General features: G+C 56.3%; 1 protein-coding gene across 2 annotated transcripts in view; it reads right to left on the bottom strand.

Moving 5' to 3' along the window:
* Positions 1-8,750, bottom strand: part of NECTIN2 (nectin cell adhesion molecule 2) — a 30,018-nt gene extending 21,268 nt beyond the window's left edge. For both annotated transcript variants that reach the window (XM_042969249.1, XM_042969250.1), the window contains exon 1: positions 8,372-8,750. In XM_042969249.1, coding sequence (XP_042825183.1) covers positions 8,372-8,465 — 94 coding nt within the window. In that variant the 5' untranslated portion in view covers positions 8,466-8,750. The remainder of the gene's footprint in view (positions 1-8,371) is intronic.
* Between the last annotated feature and the right edge of the window lie 5,291 nt (positions 8,751-14,041).

A 14,041-nucleotide genomic window follows, 5' to 3' on the forward strand; every position in this document is an offset into this window, starting at 1 on the left:
TAAAATGGGGATGTTCAAGCAGGATCCCTCGTGACGATTCCATGAGACGACTTCCTGCCAGGAGGCCTTTGAGGGGCCCCGGACGGGTGAGTCAAACAGAGGCCAGAGGCCGTTAGCTGCCAGCCCGCCGCAGGCCAAATCCGGCTTCGCGTGTATTCACTCTTGGCCCACACAGCATTGTTTCCAACACCAACCAGCACTCACCCATCTACTGACCCACAGAAGGGTCTGGAGATTAAAGCTCAAAATCCAGACCAAAATCAGGATATGGGGTTCCTGGGGGTCACCAACTGGGTGGAGCTGAGGAAAGGCTGTCCCTTCCCTCCGGTGCCAGGATCCTTCACCCACTCGGCCTCCAAAGGCGCGGAATGTGGGACAAGGGTCCTCCAAGGGCCTGCCTCTTTCCAGCTGGGTGGGGAGGGACGGGCCCTCTGTCAGGAAAAATCAGCCGGCCCTTGTGGGCTCTGGAGAGAGCAAAGTAGGGTCGGGCCAGGAACGGAGGTTTTCCCCTTTGAGGCAAGTGGGAGCTACGGAGGGTCCCGCAGCTGGAGAATGACTAGGCTTGAACCCAGGGAACCCGAGGGGCAGGTGGAGCCGGGCAGAAATGCCTCACCAGACAGCAAGAAGTCCTGCAGAGGGGTCACTGGAAGACCCAGAGGTTACGATGGAGACTGGGTGCAGGGCTGGAGGCTGGCTCCTGGAGGGGGACTTAGAACTTAAAGGGATTGCGTGGTGGGGGAAGGAGGGATTGGAATCTGCTCCCATCCCAGGCAAGTTCGTGGGGCGGTGACTCAGCAAACAGGTCCTGGGTGCTAGAGGGTTGGCCCCTGGGGATGGAATGTCTGTCTCTCGTTCCCTGCTGTATCCCCGGAGGCGATACCAAGGCATGGCATGCAGTAAGCGCTCAATAAATACAACCAAATGAGTATCTGGCTCTGTGTGGGGTGCAGGTGCCTCAGAAGAGACAGGGACACGTGTATCAGGTGAGGGTAGACAATGAGGCGGGGAGACCCACGTTGCCCCAAGAGTCATTGTCAAGGTGGGCCGGGAGACTGAAGGGGGTGAGGTGTGCACGTAAGATCCCAGAGCCAGAGGCCTGACTCTCCTGAGGGAGGCCCGGAGGGCTTCCTGAAGGAGAAGGCATTCCTTTTCAAGGGAAGCAGAGCTCAGGCTCGCGGAGCCCCACCCCTACCTCTGGGTCCCTGGGACCCTTCGCTGAGCCAGATTTCACATGCTGGGGAGGTCCTTGTGGCCGCATGACAACTGGATCTTCTGAGGGAGGGCTGCCCTCCTGTATCTAGGGGGGGTGTCTCAGCATTGTCCGCTTCGGAGGTTTAAAAAAGACCCCACTCTTGGCTTCTTGTGGGGCAGGCTCCCCAGGCAGGGTTTTCATCCCCAACACTCTGCCCCAGAGGGCCATACGCGCCTCCCCCTGCCCCCCCAGTTCCTCTGCAGAGCACTCCTCCCCCTCTTCCAGCCTGGACTTTCGTGACTTCTTTGCCCAGTTAGGCCCACAAGCTATGCCCTCAGTATCTGCGACAGCAATCGGCTCCTGGTGGACACTCAATATTCTCCGAATGAATGAGGTTCTAAAATCCCATGGCCTGAAGTTCCCCATTCTGTTTTTTTTTTTTTTTTTAATGTTTATTTATTTTGAGAGACAGAGAGAGAGGGAGACAGAGAATCCCAAGCAGGCTCCACACTGTCAGCCCAGAGCCCGGCGCGGGGCTCGAACTCACGAACCTCGAGATCACGACCTGAGCCGAGACCAACAGTCGGACGTTTAACCGACGGAGCCACCCAGGGGCCTCTGGAAGTTCCCCCAATCTGTTTCTAATTCTGAATGAACAGGATGGTTCAGCCCCTGTGGGGTTAGGGGTGTTTCCACCTAAACGTCGCCCCTCGTCCTCTACCCCCACGCGGTCCATCAGGAAACCCTGTCGGCTCCATCTACAAAATATACCCACCAACAGACCACGTGTGAGCCCCGCAGTGCCTCATCTCGTCTAATTCACCGGTACCTGCCCGCACGGTCAGTTCCCAAACACAGCCAATAGGTCCCTCCTCCCGGCTCAGAGCCCGCCCTCCGGCGGCCCTCCTCACTCAGAAAAGAAACTCTCAAGGCCCCGCACGATCTGCACCCACCTTCTTTCTAGCCTCACCCCCCACCCTCTCCCCTTGGCTCACCCTGCTCTGACCACACTGGCTTCCCCACTGTTCCCCAGACGACCTCAGGGCCTTTGCACTGGTTCCGGCATCCTGAAATGCTTCTTCCCCACATGTCCCCATGGCTCCCTCCCTTGTTTCGTTCAGGTCTTTGCTCAGCTAGGCAAAGACCCCCTGAGCACCGTAATGGTAATAAAAACTGCCTCGACCCCGCTTCATTTCCCTCAAAGCACCTGATGTATCTCCCCCACTAGAACATCAGTGCCCAGGGGGAGGGGTCTTTGCTGACTAATGTGTCGCCAGAGCCTACAATGGTGCCTGGCACACTGTAGGAGCTCCAGAAACATGATGGATGAACGAATGAGGTGAAGCCGGGGAATCAGCTGTGCACTAGATCCACGGGCAGAGGCTCCATTAAGAGTTTGTGCTTTGGGGACCCCTGGGTGGCTCGGTCGGCTAAATATCTGACTCTCGGTTTCCGTTCCGGTCATAATCCCATGGTTTGTGGGTTCGAGCCCCGCATCGGGCTCCACACAGAGCCTGCTTGGGATTCTCTGTCTCTGCCCCTTCCCGGCTTGTTCTCTCTCTCTCTCTGTCTCTCTCTCTGTCTCTCTCTCTCAAAAATAAACATTAAAAAAGATGTTTGGTGGGAATGCAAACTGGTGCAGCCACTCTGGAAAGCAGTATGGAGGTTCCTCAAAAAATTAAAAATAGAACTACCCTACGACCCAGCAATTGCACGACTAGGCATTTATCCGCGGGGTACAGGGATGCTGTTTTGAAGGGACACATGCACCCCCATGTTTATAGCAGCACTATCGACAATAGCCAAAGTATGGAAAGAGCCCAAATGCCCATCGATGGATGAACGGATAAAGAAGATGTGGTCTATATATATACAAGGGAGTATTACTCGGCAATCAAAAAGAACGAAATCTTGCCATTTGCAACTACGTGGATGGAACTGGAGGGTATTATGCTAAGTGAAATTAGTCAGTCAGAGAAAGACACAAATCATATGACGTCACTCCTATGAGGACTTGAAGAGACAAAACAGATGAACATAAGGGAAGGGAAACAAAAATAATATAAAAACAGGGAGGGGACAAAACATACGAGACTTAAATATGGAGAACAAACTGAGGGTTACTGGAGGGGTTGTGGGAGGGGGGATGGGCTAAATGGGGAAGGGGCATTAAGGAATCTACTCCTGAAATCGTTGTCGCACTCTATGCTAATGAACCTGGATGTAAATTTTTTAAAAATTAATTAAATTTAAAAATAAAAGAAAAAAAAAGTTTGGGCTTTTGCCTGAGGGTGCTGGGAAGCCACGGAGAGTTGTACCCAGAGGGAGGAAAAGGGTTAGGTTTGTGCCTTCTGGAAGAACCCTCGGAATGGGATGGGGCAGGGACGCGGGGGCTGGGCTGTGAGGAAGAAGGATCAACCAGACGTGGCGGCAAGTTCAGCAGGGAATGGCTGGGACGTGAGGCCCACAGGCTCTGAGAGTCAGGGGCACAGGGGTGGGCTGGTGCCCAGACATTCTGCGTCTTAGATGGAGGCTGGGGAACCGAAGCCAGGAGGACGGCTGGCCTGAAATTAGGACCCTGGTGTCCAGCACGCTGTTGGGAGCGTGCCTGTGCCCTGACCTTGGCTGGGACGTGGCTGGCACCACGGTGGGGGAGAGTCTGGCCATGGGAACACGGGCCTCCCTCAGCTTCCCTCAGCAAGGCAGACTGGTGACAGCTTCATGAGGCATCAGCTGGGTCCCCAGACACGCTTCCTGTCCCTATGGCCTGGGCCTGTAGGCTTTCTGGTGGCGGAGTGGGGGCTGCCCGGGGCATCGCATGAGCCCGGGAGAAAACTGAGAGAGACAGAGACACACAGCCTGAGACCCTGAGATCCGGGGTTGGAAGATCCAGGCAGAGAGGAGGGTGCCATGGTGACTTCCAGTAGGGGGCTGGGAGCCCTGACTCCCGGGCTCCTGCCTGGCTGGCTCCTGAGACCCATAAACACCGTGACCTGCCCTGTCGGGTGCGGCAGGACTCGAGCAGGCCCTTGAAGGCCCGCGTGCTATGAGCGCTGGCCTCGGCTGCTGCCTCAGCCACCTTGCTAATTAATTAATTGCATTAATCACAGTGCCCACCCCCGCAGCGGACATCCGGGAGCCGGTCTGGGGTGGGGAGAGGCGAGCCACAGCAGCGGTGGCCTGGAGATGGGGCTCTCTGTGCCTGGCTTTCTGCACCTGCCTCCCTGTCTTCCCCAACCATCTCTCAGAGGGTGGTTATCACTCCCTCCCCAGGCTGAGACCTCCCTGCCTTTCTGCAGCGGCCACACCCCCCCCCACCCCGGAAGGACCCAGGACCCCCGCTGTGGGGTCTGATGTTTCTGGTGCTGGATCTCTAGGACTGCCCTCCCTGGCCGAGCCCCTCAGACAGAAGCTCTCACCGCTCTGCCCAGTCCACATTTACCCCAAAATGTTTCCATCCCCTAGACTCTGCCCGCCCACACCCCCCCCCCACCCCCGCAGGCCTTGATCTCTCTCTGCATCTGGTTCCTGGGCCCTGAGTCTGTCCCTACATGTCTTCAACTCCCCGGCTCTCTGGTTTCTGCCTTTGTCTCTCTCAGACTTTCTGCTTTCTGCGTCCGTCATTTCTCTCTCTAACAGCTTTATTTTTTTTTTAAGTTGATTTATTTATTTTGAAAGAGAGAGAGAGAGTGAGCGAGAGCGCTTGCACGAGCAGGGGAGGGGCAGAGAGAGAGAGAGAGAGAGAGAGAGAGAGAGAGAGAATCCCAAGCAGGCTCCTTGCTGTCAGCACAAAGCCTAATGCGGGGATTGATCCCACGAACTGTGAGATCACGACCTGAGCTGAAATCAAGAGTTGGATGCGTAACCGACTGAGCCACCCAGGTGCCCCTCTAACGGCTTTATTGAGATATAATTCCCATAGCATCCAATCTGCCCACCCAAAGCGCACAGTTCAGTGGCGTTAGTATATTCCCAGACCTGTGCCTCCCTCATGGCAGTCCATCCCGGAACATTTTCACTGGCCCAAGAAGACGGGCCACATCCTTAGCTGTTCTCATATTCTCTTTCTTCTATGTCTGACACCTGAGAGGCCCGTCTTTCTGGGTGTGGGTCTCCTAGTCTCTGGAGTTCGGCTCCCTGCTTTATCTCCTGGGGTCTCTAAACTCTCGGGGTTTCTGGTGTCTGTCTCTCACGGTCTATGTCTCTGGTGTCTATCTCTCACGGGCTGTATGTCTCTGACCCTGGGACCTCCCTGCCTCCTGGGTCTCCCCATCTCTGCCTGCCTCTCCGCATCTCGGATACCCTTTGTCTATGCCTGGGCCATCTCCCTGGGTCTCTCTTCTCCTCCCCCTCCTCCTCCATTTCTCAGCATGGTTGGGACATTAAAAATGTAACAGTGTCCCTGGCGGGGCGGGGGAGCTGGCCGGTGTGCCTTAACTCCCTGTCCTTTCTGCGTCCACCACTCCCTGCGCCCCCCACATACTGCTGGCCTTGAGACTGGCCTGTGCCCTGACCTCCCTGGGTCCTGGCATCTCGTCACTGATGGCTGGGGGCTTCTGGGCTCTCAGTCCGTCACCAAGGCTCTAAATCTCTCTCCTTAGGCTGTTCCTGCCTTTATCCTGGTGCGTCTGTCCAGCTCCCTCCCCCTCCTCCACCTTTCGGGCCCCATCTCAGCATCTTTCTGTCCCACCCTTGTGGGCCACATCTCATCCTCCCCCCGCCCCCTGCCATCTCTCTCGGTTCCAATCTAGGGTTTGTCCCTGACCCCATCCCTAAATTTGTTTCTGACGCATTCTCCGTTGCCTTCCGTCCCCAGCCCTGTATCTCCCTCCCTGTCTGTGAATCCCTTCCCTGCTCCCCTCCCCACCTCGCTGCCCAGTCCCCCTTCCCTAATGAGAAGAGACAGCAGGCCCTCTCCTCCCATCCCCCTCCACTACGGGCTGACTGACAGGGAAGAGCCAAGAAAGGGGGAGACAGAGGAGCCAGAGACAGGTAAAGAGAGGGATGGATGGCAAGGAAAGACAGAAAGAAGGAGCTCTGTGAGAGGAGAGAGCCAGAGAAGCAGAGAGAGGCGAGAAATGAAGAGGGGAGGAGGTGGAGAGAAAGTGAGGGAAGGAGGGAGAGACAGAGGGAGAGAGAAAAGGGGGGAGGGAGAAAAGGTGGGAAGCAAAGGCACAAAGATGAGGGGTCAGGAGGGCGGAAGGCCCCCTCCCCAGGTGCTAAGAGCTTTCACACGGGCTCAGTGAGGCCTCTGAACCCTCCCACTGGCCCTAGAGGGAAAGGGTTACTGTCTCTGTTTTACAAAGGAGGAAATGGAGCCTCAGGGGCACCTGATGGAGCGGGGCCCAAGAAGGCTCTGAAGTCTGACACCTGGCTTCCTGGGGACTGGCTGTGGACCCCGGGAATGTGGCTTGCCCTTTCGAAGCCTCCGTGTCCCCATCTGCAAAATGGAAATAGGAACAGAGGACCTGTCTCCTAGGGCGATCTAGAATTCTCCATGAGATCACGAGTCAAGTCAAAGCCTGGCTCAAGGTCAGGTGGGTTCTGAGCGTTTCTCCCAAGCGGCAGGTCCTGACCTCATCTCCCTATCTCTGACACCAAGGGAGAGCCAGTATCCAACTCGGAGTCAAGGCTTGGGATACAAGTCAGCGACAAGCTGGGGCAAATGAGGTCAGAGGGATAGCCAGGGTTCAGGGTTCTCCCAAGACACCCCCCCACACACCCCCACCCCCCGCTCCCGCCTACACTTCCTGGGCAAACCCTTGGGAAACTCCAGTGTCCAGAGTTTCTAGCTGGGAATAAAGAGCCCAGTCACCTGCAAGGGGGCGGGGCCAGAACCTTCTTCACCTGTTCGTCCCAGCCTCTCCCTCCTCTGAGAGCTGCGCCCTCCCTCAGAGGGGTTGAGGGGACTGGGAGGGAGTCGGTGGGCAGAGCAGAGGGAGGGGCGGGGGATTAGGGCGGCGGCTCCTCGCGTCCCCCCCCCCCCCCCGCGGCGGCTCCAAGGGCGCGACCGGAGGAAAGATAAGGTCCCGAAACCTGGGAGTCCGGAACCGGGAGCCGGGGAGAGCTCCTGCCCCTCCCTGCCGGGGTTCAGCTAAAGTGAAACCGGTAAAACTTCCCCAGGGACGTCCCAGCCGACGGCTCACAAGGAAAGGGAAGCGTCTTCTTTCTTCAGGGGACACAGCCGACCGAGCGCCAGCTTCTAGAGAGAGCCTCCTGCCCTTGATTACATCTAGAAGCCAAGAACCGGGTGCCCCGCCCGCATTTACATCTGGATCTCAGGAGACATTCCAATGCCTACAATTAAATCTGAAACCCAGGAGATAGGGCCTCTTCCGCCTCCCCCCTCACCCCCTGTTTTACCTGGGACCCAGGAGCCACAGCCCCCTGCTCACAATCTGGAACCCAGGTTTGAGCCCTTCCTGCCCCCAATTCGACCAGGACCCCAGGACACATAGCCCCTAGCCTTCATTCCACTTGGGACTCAGACCCCGAGCCCCTAATTTGTCTGGGTCCCAGGAGCCAGGCCCCAGCCCCTTGTTTTCTGGGTCCCAAGAACCGACAGCTCCCTGAGGCCCCAGGTTGGAGTCCTCAGGCCCTTCCCCAGGTCGCCGGAACTCTCATCCTTGGCCCTCCAAGGAACACGAAGTTCCAGCCCTCCAGCCCCTCTGGAGAACCTGGACATCTGGCCCCCTGCCCTCAGTTCTCCCAAGGCCTCAAACGCCCAACCCTGGGAGAAGGAAAATGGGGGATGGTCTTGTCTCCTCGTCGCGACCCTCCTGCTGGGGAGCGGGGGGAGAAATTCCCCACATGCCTGAGCGGGGAAGCGGAGATGGAACCTCAGATCCGGGTTGACAGCTCAGTGCGGGGTGGGGCGGGGGGCGCGAAGGCTCAGATTTAACCCTTTTGGTGTTAGAGTCTGAGGAAGGGGGAGGGGATAACCGAGAAGTCCGGTGTAGGATGGATGGAGAGTTGGGATTAAGAAGGGTGGTGGTGGGCGGGGGGAGAGGGCTGCAGAGAGATAAGGGTCGCAGTCGGTGCGGCCGGCCGGGAAGGGGGCTCGAGGGAGGGGGCTCGGTGAACTAGGGGTAGAGCGGGGAGGGTGCTCGGTCTTTCCCCACTCGGAAGGTGGGGAAGGGGTTGGGTCCGCGCGGGGGGTGGGCGTCTGCGGTTTCTCACCGGTTTCCCGGAGCAGCAGCAGCAGCAGCAGCAGCGGCAGGAGTGGCAGCGTCGGCGACGATCTCGACGGCGAGAGGGCTGCGGCCCGGGCCATGGGGGGGCCCGGGGTGGGACTGGGCCCGGGCGGGGGCCTGCGGGCCACTCCGTGAGCGCCGATCGGCTGGGCGGTCGAGCAGGTGCCTGAGGGGCTCCGGCTCCCGGCCGGTTGCCGCCCGCTCTGCTCCCGCGGCTCTGCTCTCGGGGCCGGGCTCTCCCCGCTCGGCGCCCCCGGCCCCAGGCTTCTCTCTGGCAGCTCGGACTCGCTGACGTCACAGGACCCACCCCTTCCCTCCCCCCCCGCGGAGCCGACCTTGGGCTCTGGCCGCACTCGCTCACGCTGTCCCGCCCTCTCTGAGATTCCACGCCGGTCCTCCCCGGGATTTTATTCCCGCCCCGCCCAGCATTCTGCGCCCGCCCCCTCCCAGGGTTTTACACCTGCCTCTCCCCAGAATTCGATGTTGCCCCTCCCCCAGAATTCAATCTCCGCCTCCCCCGGAGCTCAAACCCCACCCCTTTTGCCCTCCAGGAGACCGCTCGCGCCCCGCCCCCGTCTCCGGGCGGCTGGTTGAGATTCTGTCACGCCCTCTCCGGAGTTTACAGCGGTCTCCGCCCCCCAGAAGCCACGCCTCCGCGACGGCCCCGCCCACCCGCTCTACTGGCAGTGGGTCCAGCCTCTGCCCGGGAACTCGGTCCCGCCTGGTCTCAGCCCCGCGCGAAGTTCTGTCCCCGCCTCTTCAGCTGTAGCTGAAGCGTCGTCACACCTGCGTGAGGCACGTGGGTTCTCATAGGCCCGCCCCCTCCTGGAGCCCCGCCCCCAAGCTGAAACCACCCCACCCACCCACCCACCATGCCCGCCAGGAGACTTTCCTAGTTCTTGCCCCTCGCCCAGTGCCTGTCTCGCTACTGGGGGCGTCTCGGTTTATCCTGTGTCTTTCTAAGCTCTGCCCCGGACTCTGGGCGTCGCTGCGCCATTCCTTTCCAGATTTCTCTTTGCCTCTCTGTGCCTCTGGCTTTATGTCTCTCACAATCTTTGGATCGCCTTCGTCCCTTTATTTCTCTGCCTCTGGAGTCCGCACGTGTCGGAGTCGCTTTGTGTTTCTGGTGTTTCTGCTCTTTGTCTTTCTAACACCGTTCCTGTGTCACTTGGTCCCCGCGTCTCTTTCCATCCCTTTGACTCTGTCCCTGTGTCTCGATGTGCCTTCTTGTTTCTGTCTCTCTCAACGTCTCTGTTCCTGCCTCTGTTCTCTGTGGCTCTCGCTCCCCGCCAACCCCCTGTCCTCTCCTGTCTTCGGTCCCTACCTCCCCGTGACGGCGGCCTCCCGCCAGGGGGCAGCACAGACCGGCCCCCCGCGCTCTGCTAGCCCTGCGGGGCTGGGCTAGGGTCGGGCCTCCAGATTCCGCCGGTCCCTCCCCTTGTCCTTGTCCCACTTCTATCTTCCCAGCCTCCTCGCCTCTTTGTGTCTCTCGCTCTGACTCGGCCCCTTTGTCTCTCCCCGGCGGCTCCCGCTCCTCCCCACCCCCACCTACCTCTTCACATTCCTAGGGCTGACCGGGGGAGCTGGTGAGGCCACCCAGTGTGGCAGGGTGAGGGCGGGAAGCGGGAGGCTGAGGGAGGGGATGCCACTGAGCCCCAGAAATCCCTCCTTTCCATTTCCTCTAGGGTGAGGGTGTCGCCGATCAGCTGGGCGCAGATGCTTGAGACCTTCTTGTCCCCACCAAGAGGAGCCCCTAGACTTGCCCTCCTGACCCACAGCACACGCCCCAGCTTTCCTCCCCAAAGGGCGAGGTCTCGAGTAGGGGAGACTCTGACTGACCTGCCTTCTCTTGGTAATGATACTATTAATAACCGTATTTAGCACTTACTGTGTGCCATGTACACATTTAAGTGCAGTATATTATCTCAAATAACCCACACCTGACCCTATGTGATAAGGAAACTGAGGCACAGAGAGATGAAAGTGACATGGCCCAACAAAGTTACAAAATGGCAAATCCAGGGGCGCCTGGGTGGCTCAGTCGTTAAGCGACTTCCGCTCAGGTCGTGAACATGCGGTTCCCGAGCTGGAGCCCCACGTTGCGCTCTGTGCTGACAGCTCAGAGCCGGGAGCCTGCTTCAGATTCTGTCTCCCTCTCTCTGCCCCTCCCCTGCTTTCACTCTGTCTCTCTCTCTCTCTCTAAATTAAATATATATATTTTAATGGCAAATCCAGATCTGACATATCTTAGTTAATTCCTCGCAAGAATCCCACGGAGGAGACACTGTCGTGATCCCCATCCGACTGAAAAGTGCACTGAGCACAGGGTGGCCATTGGCCCCAAGCCACCCAGCAAGGAAGTAGCAAGCAGGGGTTTGAACCCAGGCAGTCCGTGCTCTTATCCTCTCTACCCTACATGTCTTTCAGATAGCGTGTATCTCAGGCTTGGCACAAGCCTGGTATTAGCCCAGCTGGACAAATGTGGGTAGTAAATGTGATCTCTCTGGCCTCTCCCCAGTCTGGAGCCAGCCTAGAGGGTCAGGATCTCTGGCTTTTAGTGAGGGCTTTGCCACTAATTTGCTCTGTAATATCCTTGCCTCTGTCCCCACTCCCCTCTCTCCCTTCAACGAAATACCCAGTCCCCAGGGAGATTTCTTCCAGGAAGGGCCCGCAGCACCTGCTCTTTTCTGGCCCTGTCAGTGAGTGAGCTCAGCTTTTCTTTCTGGCTGTTCTTTGTTGGGTATGTTTGAGCCCAGGAGGGAAGCCCCAGGAAGGTAAGCTGGACTTGAACGCCCCTTCACAGGCGGAAGGGGACATACATGAGGCTGCGCACTGCCATGTTTATTGACAAATGCCTGGGTGGGTCTCATGCCTGAGGAGTCAACTTTCAGTGTCGAGAAGTCCCATGGCACTTCGCTGAAGAGCCATAGCCTCCGGGAGGTATAGGCACAAGGCCAACGTCTTTCTGATAGAGCTTTGAAGTTGGTGCCGAGTATTTACCTGCCTGGCAACCTGTAACCTCTTTTTCTTCTTCCAACAGTCTACTACCCTACTACCAAGTTTTCCTATGGGCATCCCCTACACTCAGTCCTTTTGGTTCAGAGGGAGTCTGATCCTGTCCTGGCCAATCAGTGCATTTGATCCCTTGGCCACTAGGATTGGTTCAAGGGTGGGGGTGGGGCCCATTCCTGTCCAATGGGAATTAGCCCTGAGACTTCCTCTTGAATTAATAGTAAAGGAACACAATTTTTTTGATAAGACTTTTATTTTATTTTGTTATATTTTATTTTGTTATATTTTATTTTGTTATATTTTATTTTGTTATATTTTATTTTATTTTATTTTATTTTATTTTATTTATTTTATTTATTTTTTTTAAAGTAGGCTTCACACCCCGACATAGGGCTTGAGTTCAGGGCCCCGATGACAAGAGGACTTGAGTTGAGATCAAGAGTCAGATGCTTGGAGTACTTGGGTGGCTCGGTCAGTTAAGTGACTGACTCTTGACTTCAGTTCAGGTCATGATCTCATGGTTCAGTTCATGAAACCGAGCCCCACATTGGGTTCCTTGCTGAGAGTGAGAGCTCAGAACCAGTTTGGGATTCTCTGCCCCTCCCACTCTCTCTCTCTCTTTCAAAATAAATAAATAAACTGGGGGGAAAAAAGAAAAAAAGTCAGATGCTTAACTGACTGAGCCACCCAAGCACCCCAGGACAGCTTTCTGATGAGACTATTTGAGCCCCTGGATCCAGCTATGCCTGAAGATAGTCAGCCTGGTTATATGAGTGAATAATTTCCCTTTTCATTTACACGAATTTTTTACTTCCTTTTTTTTTTTTTTTTTTTTTTTTGGTCGTTTGCAGCCAAACATATCCTTACTAATAAAAGCTATGGGAGCCCAAAAAAGGCACAGATTCCTGTAAAGTTGCCAGGGCAGGAAAAGGGGAGTGAAAACTTTTCAGAATCCTTCCAGATGCCCAGGCTTTGAAGGACAGGCAAGCTTTATGACAATGGGGGAAACCGGGAAGGGCATTCCAGGAATAGTAAAGTCATGAAGAGACAAGGCAGGGGCATGTGTGAGAGAGGGAGGGGTGGGCTGTGTGTGAGGGGCAACATCTTAGGTCCTAAATGCCAGGTGAAGGGCGGTTCATGCACTTGAGAGCAATAGGGAGCCACAGAAGGTTGTAAACAAGGGTAGTTTACTGCAAACTTGCTTTTACTTCCCGGAGCCCCAGATCCTGCAGGAGATCCCTCTTGCCCCTTCCCCCAGACCCTTGTCCAAGGTGGGAGGGGTCAGGCTGAGGGCACAGGCTGCCATCTGTATGCAAATTGCCTGGGATGCCAGACAGATGAGGGACCTTCTGCAAATGTATATCTTCCAGGGAGGAGGGCTGGGACCCTCCTCTCATTAACTCAAGGACCAGGTGCTGAGCACCCCCTTCCTCCCTGGGGTCCCCTCTCTTCCTTCCCCCTAACCATCTGCTCACCCCCTCTCCAGCTCCCCAGATCCCTCCTGACCAATGTCTGTTCTTACAGTGGTCTCTCTCTCTCCACCTGGTCTCTTCCCTGGACCAAAGGACCCTATTTTGCTTTTCTCTCTTTCCCTCCATTTTCCTCGGATGATGATACTAATAATAAACACATACCGAAAACATACTCTGTGACAGGCTTTGTAGAAACGCTTTGCATGGTTATCAAATTCTCTCAACTAGTCTATGACCCTCTATATGTTTCTGCTGTATTTTTTTTTTTTAAATATTCACTTCTGCCATATAGAAAACAAGAAAACCGCACAAATAAGGAGACAGATAGGTGATGAATCAAAGGATGGAACTGAAGAAGCGACTCACAGGGGCGCCAGGGGGGATGGCTCAGTCAGTTGAGCGTCCACTCTTGATTTCGGCTCAAGTCCTAATCTCACGGTTGGTGAGTTCAAGCCCTGTTATCAAGCTCTGCAGTGACAGTGTGGATTGAACATAGGGGCGTCTGGCTGGCTCAGTTGGTAGAACTCGCAACTCTTGGTCTCAGGGTGGTGAGTTCAAGCCCCACCGTGGGCGTGGGAGCCTACTTAAAGAAAAAAGAAACCTGCACAAAAATGATTTCCATATAGATGGGAAGGATGGACGGGTCGAGGCAGCCCCAAGTGTCTGTGTGTCCATAGGCGTTTCTTGTTGGTGACCCCCAGCTTTGTTCCCTGACGCCTGTGCCCAAGCCATGGAGGTAAAAGCCATGGCTGGCAAGCAGGTTTTCAAACAGCTACAGTCGTGGCTGGGGGCGTTTGCCCCCACGTGGCCCTGACACCCTTTTGGGTGCAGAACCCCCTGGTTCACCCTCCACCGTGAGCATCAGAGCCATGCCGTGAGACACGATTTTAGAGCTGTGTGTGTCCCAGAACTCAGGCGGTGGGGACCTGTGATCACTCGTGCCCTGATCTAAGCGGGTTAACCCACCTCTTCTCTCCAGCTTCTCTCATTTGTTTTAAGCTGATTCAATAAACAGTGGGATCTGAGCATCTTAATCAGGCCGGTGAGCTCTTCTGTACCGGGGGACCCCGGCGTGCTGCTCGGTCGCCTACCAGGAGACTCCCATAGCAGCTCGCCAGTTTCCCAGGGCGATGGACCCCACTTTGTCCATTTTGTGGATGAGCAAACTGAGG

This window comes from Panthera tigris, chromosome E2 (genome assembly GCF_018350195.1).
Source record: "Panthera tigris isolate Pti1 chromosome E2, P.tigris_Pti1_mat1.1, whole genome shotgun sequence".
In the NCBI taxonomy this organism is placed as follows: domain Eukaryota; kingdom Metazoa; phylum Chordata; class Mammalia; order Carnivora; family Felidae; genus Panthera; species Panthera tigris.